The sequence below is a fragment of the Eucalyptus grandis genome, chromosome 10 (assembly GCF_016545825.1).
Source record: "Eucalyptus grandis isolate ANBG69807.140 chromosome 10, ASM1654582v1, whole genome shotgun sequence".
In the NCBI taxonomy this organism is placed as follows: domain Eukaryota; kingdom Viridiplantae; phylum Streptophyta; class Magnoliopsida; order Myrtales; family Myrtaceae; genus Eucalyptus; species Eucalyptus grandis.
Window position 1 is genome coordinate 19,659,269 of NC_052621.1, and position 16,134 is coordinate 19,675,402.

Genomic DNA, 16,134 nt, shown 5'->3' on the forward strand with positions numbered 1-16,134 from the left:
CCCAAGTTCGGCCGCCATCGCGCCGTCGTCGCAGTGAACTGGTTTCCACAATAAACCAGTGAGTTTATGCACTAAACTCTTCTTAGTAGGCTAATGACGTTTAAGGGGTGTTTAGATTTAATTAATTAGGAATTAGGTGGTTAGTTAGATTAATTTAGTGATTTAATTATATGTTAGGTGGTTAGATTAGATTAAGTGAGTCCTAGATAAATTATACTATTTATCTAGAAGGGTTTGGGAATTTTTCCGGGTCCGTATCGGTATTTAATTTAGTGATTTTAGCCTAAGATAATATTTTTAGAAATAAAATTGAATTATTTAATTAATTTTAGAAATTAATTAATTATTAATTATTTTCCAGAAATTAGGCCAGATAGCCTATGACCGAATGTCGTGCTAATTGCAATGGTATGGTTAATTTCTGCAATTGAGTGTTGAATTGTGCAATTTGAATTTAAGTTGTGATTTTGGGAATTTATCCCAAAATTGTATAATTTCAATAATTAATTATAAATTACTGGGGCATCGGTTTACAACGCCAAAAATGTTTTCAGACTCTGTATAAATAGTGGGATTTTCTAAGTAAAGATATTACATTTTGGTTTAGGTTGACTGTGTACCCACGCACGATTATTTTTATCGGGTATATTTTTATACAGTGGATTTAAGCCAAGTTGGATACTTAATTGAGGAATCGATGTGCAAAACACAAGATCCTTGGCTGGAAGTAATGTATCTAATTCAGCTACGGGGAGCATTAAGACCACTATAGATATCTAGCAGCTTCGGCGAGCAATAATACATTAACAGCTTCGGTGAGTACTATAGATATCAGCTTTGGCGAGCATTATAGTTATCTAACAGCTTCAGTGAGCAAATGTTATTTAGCAACTTCGGTGAGCAATAATTGATCTAGCAACTTCGGTGAGCAAATTTAGACATCAGCTTTAGGGAGCAATGATATATGAGTATATCTATTTCAACTTAAGCAAGGAGTGTTTGAATCGATAAAGTTCATGGATTGTATCGATTGTATGGAGTCGAATAATTCAACTGACTAATGGTTGAATGGATTGACCAATAGATGATCTTGGTAGTATGGAGTCGATTAGATCGATTGATCGATGACTCATTTTGATTTGATTGAATTGAATTGAATTGCTTGGTCGAGTATTTGATTGTACTGACCGCCCTGAGGTGAGGTAAGTCTCTATGGTTATGTGATTATGTGATTAGGACGCCTCTAGGCATATTACCCTCCTAAACGGGGTTTAGATCTTGGACTTGCTAAAACATTGTCTCACTGGTTATTGTATAACATTTTTCAGGTCCTTAGAAGGTGGTCATGGAGGACCAAAGTCCCGGAGTCTGTGGAGGTGGAGTCAAAAAGATTGGCGTTTGTGTCTGACTAGTATGCCGTAGGACAATTTCTTCGTTTTTGAGAGCCGGCCTTCTTGTAGGCTCTTGACCAGACTCTTTTTGTATCTAAACCCATTGGTTATAAAGGCATGTTTGTTTGCGAATTTATTATCCTGCTTTTCTATCATGAGATTGTTACTATCAGGGATTTATTTTCGCTTCCGCATGTGTGATAAAATAAAAGGGTTGGCGACTCGTCCTAGGAAGTCACAAAAATTTTATCAACCAAAGAGAGATGGGCACACGCTCGAGGATCAAGGCGTGACAATCATTTGGCCTTTAGTTCCTTGTGCTTCAGCAAGGAGCAATTCACGGTGCATACCCACTACTGCAAGAGCTTTGCCTTGCCTTTCACGACTAGACAATCTTGATGCAAATGCGAGGTGGCTGTAGCATCAGAAGATGTGGACACAACTTCTTCACTCTGATGCAAATTATGTGCTTCAGTATCTATCTCGCGCAAGCCTACTGCTTCTGAGATTTGAGCCTTCACTTCTCGGCAACTCTCCTCGATAGGGAAACCTCCACAAGGAGTCTTGTTGACACCTAAATTTTCCCATTTTTCATTTAGGATTTAATTGTCTACAGAATTAGGAATTAGTCGTTTAAAAAAATGAAAAAAAAAACAACAAAACAAACAAACAAAAAAAGAAAACAAAAACAAAAAAAAATAGAAAAAAGAAGACATGGAAGGGGTCAGGCCGGATCTTGCCTTGGCCCGGCCCATGCTGCTTTCTCCCACCTCCATCGTCGGTGAAACCCTAGCAACAACAAGGGGAGGAAGAGGGGAGAACGAAGACAACACAGGCGAGAGTTAGAGAGAAACCAGAGGGGAGAAGAACAGAGGAGAGAGAGAGAACCCACAGCGGCTCCGCCTCGCGGCCGCTCGAAGCCTTCGCCGCGCCACCACCGTTGCCCCCCGACTCGCCTGCAGTCCGCACGTCCGCGACCCCCTACTGCAACTGTGACGATCCGACGCTTGCGCCACCTTCGCCTGGTGCCCGATGCAGTTCGAGCTGCCGTTGCCCTCCGTCCGCGTCGCCGCTCCGCCACCACTCATTTCCCCCATGACAGCACTGTTGTCCCGACCTCACGCTCGAGAGCCCCGACGACGGTAGATCTGAGCCGGTCGTCGCTCCACCGTCGAGCAAGCCCCACACCGGCCCGTCCCTCCGCGCTGCTGCTCCTGGCCGCATCTTCACCAGTCACCACCGTGCCTTGTCTCGCTTATTCACCCACGAACACCGCCCTGCCATCGTCACCCTGCATGTTGCGGCCAAGCTTGAGTGCCTCCGAGCTTTGAAGCCGCGACATCCCTGCTCCTTCGCCGCTATAGCCCCTGCAACACCAGCCTTCCTCGCTCGCTGCTCATGGCCTCCGACGACAGCAGGTCCTACTCCGGTGCCCAGCAGATCTGCTCTGAGACTCCTGCAACTCGAAGCCTGCGACGCCCCTTCAGTTTCGTCTTTTGTTGATGCCCGACGCCACAGGAGCACGCACCGCCGGTCTGCTGCCCCGCCGAACGCCGCCGCCAACGCCAGCAGCCCGACCCCACTTTGCTGCGCAACCTGCTACATCTGTCGCCGCCACCACCATCAACACAGAGCCTTAAAGAGGAGGTACAAACCGGGTCAAAGATGGGTAGGGTTTTAGGTGAATCGGGCCGGGTTTGGGCTGTTTTTGCATGTGGGCTTATAGGTTTATGGGCTTGTGGGCTTGTGGGCTTATGGGTTTGGGCTGGTGTAATGTGGGCTTTTGGGCCTGTCTGTTTTAAAAAGAGAGGAGAGGGGAATTCTTGGGCTGGGCCTAAGCTTGGGGCCCACTTGGGCCTGTTGGACCGAACCCGGGTTCGGTCGCCGATCGAGCCGAACCTAGGTCGAGTTGGACCGGCCCGGTACCAAAATTATTTAAAAAAGAAACAATTTCGAAAATCTAAAAAAATTAAAAATTTAAATAATTTTAAAAAATTCTTTTAAAAAAAAAAAAAAAATTAAAAAAATTAAAAATTTCGAAAATCCAAAAATGATGGGGTTTGGTTAGGAATTGTTATATCTTGCTTTCTTAGTACAATTAGACATTTATTTGCTCGCATATTGATTATGCCATATGTTTAATTTGCATATCTAATTATATTTAATTGTACGTGTTTAATTTTATTATAATTAAGATCTTCGTAGCTATGATTGTTACTTTAATGATTGCGCACTTGCATGATCACCTCGCACGTTAGTGGATAGGTATAAAATTAATTCAAACTGCCTGACAAAAATCATTTATTGTAAAATGAACAAGATTAGGTATCGAAAGGGCACTAATTAGTCAATTAGTGTAATCAAGTTCCCGACCGTAGATTCTCTGGTTGCGTAGGAAGTGATGCACGCTCCCATGCCTCATTTGATTTCTAGCCGACGCCAATAGGCTAGTGGCGACTCCTTTTGTGCAAAATTCATGAAATATATCCCAACGTCACGCGGGGTATGAGCTTGGGAGAGCTCACGCCTAATCATGGGCCTTAGGCCCGTCCTTTAGGCAATACCCCTAAACCTGTTCCCTCCCCCCGAGGATAGGTCGCGACAAGTCTCCACGCACAATCCTCGAAGCTTTTTCAAAGTCCTCGCGTCTCTTCAGCACTATGTGTCCGCCAATCTCCCAGACGGCAGGATTTACTTGAGTTTCCAAAAGTTCTTGGCTCACTTCTCCCCGAGCTTGCTTCTCTGCATAACACTGACCATTGACAGAGAGCTCAATTTGACGCGCGATAACTAAAAACTTATGATGAAGATACACAACCTTGTTCTGTGGTGACCACCAGAATTTACTGAGAATTAATAACATTTCCTTATAGTCAGAATCCTAATTAGCTCCTTAAACACAACTCTTGACTCAAAGTTCCTTTCTCGTGTGAGATTTGGTCCATTAGTAGTGTAACTTCATTGGTAAATCGAGAGAGCATGGCAAAGAAAGTCGAAATATATAAGAGTCAGTACAGCTTAAATAGAAGAGGAGCATATGAACAGCAAAAACTGCACAAATGCTACATCACACTCAAAGATCTCCATGACGAACCAAGCAGAGCGCATCATAAGATGTGATGTCTTTGAAGACGAGAAATTGGACCTATAAAAAATAAGCCTCGTAAACAAAGATGAGACTTTGTGTGCCATGATTAAATGGCCCATATATGAGTTAAACTCCTACCACAATGGATCATCTTGAAAGTGCTAGTACCCCTATTAAGTTGCACAGCAAAACGGCTCATGGACATTAAACTGTCAATCTGTTGGGAAAGGAAAAAAAATGAAAAGTTACCTGTGGAAATAGAAACACTCTTTTGCCGCAATCGGCGATCAGTATATTGAAGCGGATGTTGTTGTGCTGAAGGAGTATGCAGGAATTAGCAACTGCACTGGACAGATCCCATAAAGTATCTCCACCCTCAAACACAAGTGAACGGACTGGGAATTTCAAGAGTTGCGAAACAACTACTCCATATCTCTGCATGCTCGTGGAAGTCATTACTCTCAGAGTAGGAACCTTTTCGACCGGGAATGGAGAAGCCAAATAATACGCCTGTAATAACAAGAAAAATGAGGTAAGTAAATAATGCTACTGGGTGGGATAAAAAAGTTAGAATCTCCTTCCATAGAAAAAGAAAAGTAGCTCAATCAGCTAGTCAATATTATGGATCAAAGTGTGTTCAATTAATGTTACCTGAAAGTGAAGATGGTTAATGGTGGCGAATGTTCCTAGACTGTTGTAACCCATTCTGGAGAAACGATCTGCTGCTTCTTTGGCCAAAGACAGAGCCAGAAAGAAGCTCATGTGGTCAATCCTCTGAGGCAAGCAGTCGAGAACACGGGCTATAAGGAGAACGTGCCCATACTCAATGGGGCTGACTTGCAGAAGTTTAACCACCTTATTCATCAGCAGCCAGTGGACATCAATGAAGCCATGCATAACGTTTAGTGTTAAGGAAGCAACGGACTTACGTTGATAGCTACAACATTAGGAGAAGTAGGCTTGAAAATGGCGGGTGCACTGGGGAAGAAGTGACTGTAGCAGTCATCACTTTGTTCAAACATAAAAAGCACTTCCTCTTGGCCCACTTTGGTGAAATTGAACTTCTTCTCATCGAAATCCTGGAGAACTTGATCTACTCGGAACTCAGTCGGGCGTTTTTTGAGGTGGCGCCCCTCGTTCAGCTGCACAATGAAACTATAGCCGCCAGGAATAACCTTTGTCTTGCATGTAGTTACATCGTAGCGAAATAGACCTCGATTCATCCGATTCTCCCACTGTCCAAGTAAGAGATTGAGCAGGAAAGAAGTCTCAGGTGGTTTTTGATAAAAGATGGATTCTTCAGCGCAATCTTCTCCGGCTACCTTGAACGAGTACAGAGGAAGGTCTGATGCTGCAATTAGCAATTAAATCAGGTACAAGCCAGTGCCAACATAGAGAAAGTATTGAACCAAACATCCGCATCCTCTCTCTCTCTCTCTCTCTCTCTCTCTCTCTCACCACATATAATGAATTTTATATATACACGGCTTTAATTGAATATAGTGCTGCTTTTTGATCCTCTAGGGTATGACAGCCTTTATTTTTCTCTAATCTTTGATTCTTGATTTCTATATTGTCCCTTCTCCAGGCAGTGGAGAATGGTTGAAGATCAAGAAAAGCTGCTGGCCATTGCTATAAAAAATATGCATCCCCCCAATTAGATAAGGATCAGAAAACCCCCATGGAACTTGAAGCTCAATCAAGAGTTCACCTTCCAGCATATAATATGGTTAAAAAAGAAGATGATCCACCTCATTTTATTCCAATTTCACAATTAGCTTTATACACCAGCAATCAAAAGTTTGAAACCTCATGGTCATAACTTAGGTGGGAAACAAAGAAAGCCAAATACAATGCGTAATTGCCGGTAAATAGTCTGCAAAGCCCAAGAACTTAAATGGAAATCTTTACCGGCAAGAAAACTACACTGGCCTTAGAACAATCAGAACATCAAAGAAATAGGGACGAAACACGTAACTAATTAAAATAATATGAATTTATCAAAGCTAATGCACCCAATCGTCTCTATGTAAGACTCTTTGTGGCATAAAAGAAACATCCAAATCGAACCATCTTCTAATATGCACAAAAAGTGATAAACGTCCCAACAAAAACAATCTATTCATCTTCAAATATATGACTAAACCGCAAACAATCAGCGAGAATGTTCGAATTTTCATAGGCCAAAAGGAAAAGGAAAGGAAGAGTGTGATCACAGGGAACTTACCAGGCAAACAGCACTTTCCGAGGCAATTACGACCACATCCCTTGGCTTCCCCTTCAACAGCAACGGCAGCGTTATCCTTCTCGCCACCCTCCTCCTGCTAATTCGACACCACCGTGGCGACCCTCTTGATCGTCAACATCCTTTTGTCGTTCTAACCAAGGCCCTATTAATACACCGGAACGTACGTGTTGCAGCACAACAGCTACCCGCGAAAACAAAAGGGTGTCCCCCAGGATCCGCCACCGGCTCAGAAGATGCGACCCCCGGAAGAAGATAGCGCAGTTGGCTTCGCTCTGGTTTCTTGTCTCTGTCCCGGTGAAATTCGGAGAGTTCCTGTCGGAGCTTTCGTCCGTCGTGGAAACGCCGCTTCTTGCCAACCGAGAGACCCGGATTCCTCTAGATTCCTTCAGGTGCTTCTGCTTCTCTCTCTCTCTCTCTCTCTCTCTCTCTCTCGACGCGGCGAAATAGGGAGGAGGGAGTCTGTATTTATAGGTTGGCGGAGCGAGATCCTTTTCCGAACTGAAGGTCGGGAACGAGACGTTGATTACTGAAAGTCAAAGAGGGACGTGACCCCTCCGATCCATTCGTATCCACCGGCTGCGAAGTGTTTTGACTTTTCTATAGAAGATCGCGCCGCTACCGTTCCGTGTTACGCGGTAGAGGTGCTGCACCGCAGCACGTAAAGGGCGGTGGATGTGCTCCTCGGATCTCGACAGATCCGCATGATCCAATTGCTGACATGCATTAGGCTCATCAGACGGATTCACTGAATAACTTCTTCGAACTCATATCGACCTGTCAATTTTGGCATATTCCCGTCTTATTTCGAACATTAGAGGCGATAACCAAATTCGAAAAAGAAGAATTGCATGGAAAATACTGTAAGAAGTCATTTGGGAGCATGATTACTCAAATGCTACCGCAGATTCATACGAAGAAATTATCAAAAGGGTTGTATTTGCTAGACAATGTTGTCAACGGGTCCTAATTGGGGTTAATTGTCTATTGGTCGATTTTGTGTGTCGATTACCGTGTAATTGTGTTGTGTTAATGTTATGCAATTTGTTACGTGTCAGCTGTTAATTTTCAAATCATGCTCGTGTTTAGGTAGACACGTGTGCAAGTTGACCTTTAGTAATATAGCCTTATGTTGGCAAAATAGCGAAATTTTTTTAGAACTATTACAATTGTACAAATTCAATTCTAAATTTATTTTTGTAGCGTTAATAAGTCTTAAATCTCTTGCATTTATGCCAATTTAATTTATCCGGCTAATTTTGGTCAATTATCCTACGTGGAGCCACCAACGATGATATAGACAATTTCTAATAATTTTTTTTTTTGAATTTTTTATTTGATTTTTCTTGTTTTTCTTCTCTCTCTCTGCTTTTCCTTCTTCTCCTTCTGCTTCCAATTGCTTGCCAACTCAATGATTAGTTAGAGGCAAGGTTGGCAAGGTCCCTTACCAGCCTTTAGTTAGCCTTGTTAGTGGCTAGATGAGGGTCGACCCTCACTAGCCCAACGAACAACTTGGGCGAGGCCACCCTCACAGCCTCTAGCAAGGGGTAGAGCCTCATTAGAAGTGGGCAAGGCTCACCCGAGGGTGGCGAGGTCAACCTCATCATTGCTCACCTTTGGCTGGTTGTTGAACCAGCAACCAGCTAGAAAAAGAAGGAAGAGAAAGAAAGAAAAAAAAAAGAATGAGAAAAAAAGGGAAAAAAAGAATACACAAATAAGAAAAAATAAGTAAAAAATGTTAAAATATTATTAAAAATTATCCATGTTAACGTTGGCGATGTCATATAGGATAGCTGACATTCAAGTCAACGTTGATCGTTAAAATTAGGCAGATAAATTGAATTGACACAAATACAAAAGATTATGACTCATTTTGAAAGGAAAAATATTTATGATTAAATTAACATAATTGTAATAGATTTATGATTTTTTTTTTTGGTAATTTTCTAGCCTTTTGTCAACTGGACACCAACACAACTTACGAACACACAAATTGTTGGTTACTAACACAAGCTTGACTCATTACTTGCCGAGACAATAGAACCACTTTGAGATTGCCCATCAAATGAAGCACGGAAAGAAACTACTACAAAAAAGTTTCAAGAGTTTTGAAAGGAAACTTGGAGCTTGTGTTGATAATGAGTTGAGACTTAGAATTGGAATTATTTCTCTCTTTTTTCCCCAATTCTTGTAGGGGGCATTTTGATCTTTTTCTCAAGATTAAAGCGTCGTTTGTTTTGTAAAGAATGAATGATTTGAAAAATATTTTTTTGAACATAATCATTTATATCGTTTATAACAATGAAAATATAAAAATATATTTTCAATGTTCATGAAAATATTTAGACATAAATCATTATCGATAATGATAATATTCATTTCAATTGGGACAAGTGATTATTTTTAAGAAAATATTTTACAAATCACTCATTTTTTGTGAAACAAATAAATGTGGACATGTAATTTTGAATGTAAATCTTGGTAATTTTTTGCGCATTATTTTTCTTTTTATGAAGATTTAACATTTTTCGTCAAAGAAATTTCGTGGACCTACTCACCTATTGTCAGGTTTCTTAAGTGGAGACAACTACAAGATCTTATTTTGTTTTTTCATCCTTTACATTCACTTTTCAATTATCCGTAATGAGTCATCCATTAGAACCTTTAATTACTTGAGCTCTACAAAGTGCAAAGGGAGTTTTCCAACCCAACCATGGGTAGCTGTGTTGGTTGAGAGTTTCTCCTTCATCGCTGAGGTTGAGAGTTCGAAACCTGTAGTTGCTAGCGTTGTAAGTGAGGGGCCATAGTGTTGGGGTCATGTGCTAGTCTTTGCCGAGGTATAGGAGCCCGGCCCTTCAGTGCCGTCCGGGCATGGGAGGCCCATGGTGGAGTTCTCGGTTATCCAAAAAAAGAAAAAAAAGAAAAAAAAAAAGGAGTTTTCCATAGTAACAAATCTCACATTTATCTAAGAAGCAATTGCGTATGTACGTCATTGAAGAAATTAAGCAGCGATGGCAAATGCTTCATCAAGGTACTTTATAATTGTGAGAATATAGGTTTTCCTTGTTGGACAATGACATTATCGGATTATAATTGTTAAAGTATCACTTGTCTACAGTATTTATATTATGTATATATGATAACCCTACACCTATCAATTTAAGTTTTTAGGTTAGGCATTCTAATATAATATGAGAGTCACAGATTCTTTATATATACGTGATCTCTCTCCTTAATTTTCGAATTTCCAAGTCAAGATGCGCCCACCTATTATGATATTAATCACTTTGTCGTTGAGATGGACTCACGGTCTCTAAAAGTTGATAGCTATCCTAATTCACTTAATCTTCATGCAAGTAACAACTGAAGGTGTTAGGAAGCAACGACCTTCCATGGCGAAGTGAGATGGGAAATCTACCTACCAAAGCAATCAACCTCGACCAGGATAAAACCGTTACAGCAATAAGAGAGCATTTATTTGAGAACCTTTCCTACGTTGAAAAACCACGGTTTGACAAATCTATTGATCCACTTCAGTCAAGAATTACAAGAGGTTCAACCACATTGAGAACATACAAAGACACGAGCTTAGCCTTCTACAAGCTAAAACGCCACCAATTCCAAACCATTCTCTCTAAGAGCAAACCCAGCTAGGAAGCTTGGGACAATCTTGAAGAAGAACTACTAATGTAGACACCTTACTTTTTACTAAGGGTGGGACCAAAGATGACCGAGAATGTTACTTCCTTAAAAGTTTGATTTTTGGTATAATTGAGTTGTGCTCATAAAGAGTTTTGCGAAAAAAAGGAAAGAAAATAAAGGAAAAAAAATCTAATTTCTCCAAATTATATTGTCGGATGTTAAGATATCACATTTTTTAACCATCGGCATCAGATCAATGGGTGTCTGGAATATATAATATGATCCAATCGATAAATTCTACCTTAAAAAATCAAGTCATAAACTTTCCAACGCCACAAGAATCATGGTGATTACACTTTTTGACGAAGATAATATCATAACTTTTTATCACGGCCGTCCGTTCCACTTAATTCTCAGGAATATGAATTCTCAACATTTTTCGGTGATCAAGCCGTGATTTTCGGAAATTTTGGTTCACAAGCTCTCCATGGGGCGTGAAAACTGAGTCAAAAGTTATGTTCAATCAAAGTTTTGTTAACATTTTGAAAAGAAAAAAAAGGAAACAAAGAAAAAGAAGAAGAAATGGTCAATATTAAATTTTTAAAAAGAGAGAAAAAGGATCCGATGTTATGCAGCAGTGCGCCCGCGCTGGACAACGGGTGGGCTTGTGCGATGCATTGAAGGCCCGGCCCAGTGCCCCTTCTTCCTTGCCTAGGGGCCCCTCTTGCTTGGCCCAGGGCCGTTTCGCAGTTGAACGGGCTTTTTTGGCCATTGTGCAACTTAATTTTAGATCATGTACAAAGTTCTCCTTCATTGCGTTATAAGCTCTAATTCTAGTTGCTACCTCTTTCGACCTTTTCATGGGGGAGAGAAAATTCTGGAGAAATACAAGGCGAAATTCCGGCCTATCCCAGACGTGTAGATATTCGAGAAAAATCGGACAAACATCACGTGAGCATTTTCTGAATTTCCACATTGCTAAAATTAGTCTTCGAAAAGTATATAAAAAATTTATTTATTACCATCATTCTGCTGAAATAAAATCTGCAAAATTTAATAATTTCTTTTTCTAGATCATTGTCGTGCTTGTTTAAATACGGGCACTAGATAGCAACCGTTGCATGTGACCGACCCATTAGGTCACAATACTGGACCATTGCCTAGGTGGGCCTAAAGCTGGAGAGCCGAGGAGCCCATGATAATGAACCGAGGTCCTGCACGTCATAAATTTCCCAAAATAAATTATTTCTAAAATATTATTCTTATTTTCTATAATAATATTTTCAACAGACAAAGATAATTATGTCTAAGTTGGCCAAACATTAAGCTTGTATAACCAAATAGAATGCCTTTTAGTCAAATTGCATTTTACATACACATCACAAGGAATACTAATAATACACTTACACATCATTTGAATAGTGTTAAAACACAAAGCACCCACGATACATGGAGTCATAAACATGTCTTCGGAAAAAAATAATAATAAAGGCATTGCATCTAATATATTAGGAAATAAGTTTGACGGTTGCATTAAAAGATATAATTGAAAAATGTGGGGACTCTGGGGGACGCTAATCCCTCTCCAGATCTATGTTTCTCTAGTTATATTCCTAGGCAAGAATAAGATTTGCTAGGATTAGTGAATCAATTAAGACTTCATGTCTTTTGGACTAATATTAATGAAGTCGCCGTTTGTGTCCTACTTTTTCGGCAATTAAATGGGCTTAAAGTCAATCAAAGCTACACATCTAAACTCATCCACGGAGTTAGAGCACTAGTTCGGTCATCTAAGATGTGACATCCTGATTTTCGAGTCTGATTTCGATGAGATGAAATGGGCATTTTATTGAGTGCCTATAGCCTTTTTCTTTGAGTTAGCCACTCACGAGTTAACTAGCCTATCATGTGAAGTCGTTAAAGAATTTAAACACAATAAACTTGAGAATTTGACCAAGAATCGACTGCTCGACCGTGCTAATTTGCTAGGGTCATTACGATACCGTCAAAATCAATTAGAGACTGGAGATAGGTCGATTCGATGGAGGTATGTGATTAGTGCGTTGGTGATTTCACCTAATTGCAAAATTTCTATTGAACATCACTACATCGATTTTTTTGTCATTTTCGTATCTCATGTCTGTATTTAAAACCTCGAGTTTTTCATAACAACCGAGAGTCGTCAATGTATCGAAGATGTACATTGTGGCTAAAAAATAATCGACCACGGGTCAATTACTTTAAAATTTCCTAAAAGCTACCCGAGAGATGAGGATGCGCTAAAATCACGTCAAATTGAAATTAACCGCAAAATTGAACTCGATTTCAGTAATTGAAAGTTTTGTCATGTCACAATTCATTTTAGGAACGTCGACTCATTCTCCGAAGATTTTTCGGAGATTCCGGAATTTTTACGGAAAATTGATTCGGATGATTCGGAAAATGAACAGAAATTCGGATGGGCCAAGTTGAAGGAAATTTGGGCTTCCAAGCCGGGCTATGTGCTAATGGGAACTTGTAGAAATTTTGTGGGCTTTTCTTCAACAAAAATTTAGATGTCGAATTGGGAAATTTCGTGTCAAAATGAGGAAATTCATATCTAAGCTTGAGGCTGGAATTTTGACACCAAAATTTTGTTTATTTATGGAAATTCTATTCAAGAAAGTATTTGGGGGACATTGGGAACCAAGCATTAACACCTAGATATTTTATCTTGACTTTTTGCCCCTCCATCCAAGCTTCTCTTGCATGCCTCATTTGGTTCCCCCTCCTTCGTTGTTTCCCTTCTCGACCGCATTTGAAACTCAGCCCCTCTGCCAGCCGTTCTCCTTTAATCTCTGCTGCCTGCTCCATCTTCGGTCTCCTCTGCCATCCACCGAAGCCTCCATTTCCCTGCATTTGCTCACCTCACGCCACACAGCCACACACCACCGTCCCTCTCTCCACCAAATCACCGTCCAAGCTGCCACATGTCTATTTTCATCTCTACCAGTCAACTACAGCACCTCCTGTGCCCACGCCGTTGACTCCGAAGCAGCTCATGCCAGTCCACGGTCGCTCCTCTCTTCGTCCGTAATCCAGCCCATTCGAAGCCAGCCACTCGAAGCTTGCTTCAGCCCTTCGCAATCCAAGACTAAAACTCAGCTTTGCTGAGCCGTCTTGGCCAATTTCAGCCTGCCCAAGCTTCCCTCAACCTCGCCGTGAGCTCAAATGTCGGCCGCCATTGTGCCGCCGTCGCCGTGAGCCGGTTTTCGTGCTAAATTGGTGAGTTGCACTCTAATCCCTAATTAGTAGGCTAATGACACTTAGAGGTGGATTAGTTAGCTAATTGGTGGATTAGTTAGGTTAATTAAGCTTAGAGTAATTTAGTTAGATTAAGTATATAGTTAGTTATATAGTTACTTTAGTTAGAATAGTTAGGTGGATTTAGTTAGGAATTAGTTAGTTTATATAGTTAGTGTAATTAGATTGAATTAGATAGAATGGTTAGATTTAATTGTTAGTTAGATTAATTAGCCTAGTTAGTTTAAGTTAATTTAATTAAGTTATTTTATTTATTTATTTTGTAATTTATTTACTTGCCAATAATTTATTTAATTATTAAATATTTTTCGGAAATTAGATCGAGATAGCCGGTGACCGGAATTTCGTGCTGATTGCAATGGTGTGGTTAATTTCTATAATTGGATGTTAAATTGTGCAAATTGAGTGCTGAATGGAATTTTGAGTATTTAATTCCAAAATTTGTGAATTTCGTTATTTATTCAGAAAATCTCGGGTGTCGGATTTTAACACCAAAAAGGGGTTTTTTTTTTTTATATTATATAAAACAAGGTGATTTTAAATTTGGATGTTATGAATTTTCTGGGTCCAATCTGACCGTATACCCACACACGACTATTTTACCGTGTATTTTTAATACAAAGAAAACAGGTCAGGATCACTATTTTAATTGAGGCATTTGAGTGTAATGCATGGTGTTTTGGGCCAAGATTAATTGGTCATGTGACGGTTAACGAGCGATTATGTCGGACGTTATTAAATCCCTTTTCGGGTTACCTATGCATTAGGGTAGCGGGTCGTAGTAGATTTTAGACCTATGCTCATTCGGGAATGGTGTCTTTGAGAGACAAAACCATGCCCAATGGGGAAGAGACGATGCCTGGCTACCTAGTAGACAATCGTACATGGGAGTTGGCTGTGCCTTGAGGGGCTTAATTAACAATTGGAACGCATGATTGATTGAGTGTGATGCGCCTGATTATGAGACAAAACTGTGGGGCATGGTATAGGACGTGTCATAACAGTTTGGCCTTATAATTGGGACCCTTGTGATTAATTGAGTTGATGAGGTGTTTCAATTGTTATATGCATTGATTATATACATTGTGATATGAACTGAGTTGATGTGAAGGAAGGAACTGAGGCGAGGTGAGTCTTATGTTCTATTTTCGTGGTTGTATGGTTAGGATGCTTCTAGGCGTATTATCCTCCTAATCAGGGTTTAGAGCGTGAGCTCACTGAAATTTATATCTCACCCCGTCATGGGCTTAAATTTTCAGGACCGTAGAGTAAAGGGTTTGGAGTCGAGCTAAGGCGACCTCAAGAATAGGTCAGATAGGATAGCCTTTTTTTGAGAACAAGTCTTTTGGTTATGGACTTTTGTAAACGACTCAATGTGTATATAAAATCATGTTTGTTTGTGAATGTGTTGTTCTACTTTTCTATCCCGAGATGGTTACTGTCAGGGGATTTGTTATTCGCTTCCATATGTGCAATAAAATGAAAAAGTCGGCGACTCGTCCTGGGAAGTCGCAAAATTTTATTAATCACAGAGGGATGGGCATGCACTCGAGGATTGGGGCATGACATAAGATCAAATGAAGAAAATCATGAGGAGGACAGGCTTTGATATTATAATTTGATATGCTTCTAAAAGAGAAATACCCAAATTAGAGAAAGTTTTTATTTCCTCACCCTAAGGAATACCCTGTTTTTTTAAGTCCCAAAGTTCAGACGTAGTAGTTTAAGGACGTACATAGGTCCAAAAAAAAAAAATCAATATGATAGTTTGAGACGATCTTAGAAGAGAAATTTCTAGCCAGTCCACACATGCATTAGCTTCCTTGTATGGACAACGGATAATGACTTCCCCACACAAATGGACCGTCTTGAAGATTTGCACAAGCAAGCTCTCTTGAATTTCTCAACTTGCTGCTACCATCAAAGATTTTGAGAAATTACAAACTGCAAATCAACTTCTAAAATCAACTAGTTCACACCGGGGGAGTGCGTTAGCTCAAGAGCTAAATAGACTACATAGTTTAGTTGGAATGAATTACAATAACCGATTGAGCAAGCAAGACCACCTGACCATCTCCTTGTGTTTTATCTAATGAAGTGAATCATCACCCAGCAGGTTTTTTGTTTCTTGCTAAATTTTGGATAATAGTTAGCTTAGCAGTGTTGCGGATGTGTGTGTAAATTAATTTGCTACACAGTATAGATTTGACTTCTCACATTATGAATTGCATTAGTCTTTTTGCATCGGATTACTCGTCAAGATTCATCTTGTCTCTAAGCTATAATCCACGAAGTTAACATGTTTTTCGTGGCTAGAGTCATATCCAATCCAATGAAATCATCATTCGAAGGATCAGAGAAACTACAGCTTTCAAAGTGTAACAACAATTGGGATCACTAAGCTACCGGACGGACTTCTACTCCCAAATCTAATGGTTTTATTTAATGTGATGGGCCTAAGTTGG

The 16,134-nt window shown here is 40.2% G+C and overlaps 1 protein-coding gene across 1 annotated transcript; it reads right to left on the bottom strand.

Moving 5' to 3' along the window:
- Positions 1-2,624: 2,624 nt before the first annotated feature.
- On the bottom strand, positions 2,625-5,819 carry LOC104423725 (GDP-L-galactose phosphorylase 1-like). The gene is made up of 4 exons (XM_039302879.1): positions 5,131-5,819; positions 4,729-4,989; positions 4,009-4,143; positions 2,625-2,987 (listed from the first exon to the last, which is right to left on the bottom strand). Exons 1-4 carry the CDS (start codon positions 5,374-5,376, stop codon positions 2,625-2,627), a joined length of 1,005 nt encoding a protein of 334 aa, XP_039158813.1. The 5' UTR covers positions 5,377-5,819.
- Positions 5,820-16,134: the final 10,315 nt, after the last annotated feature.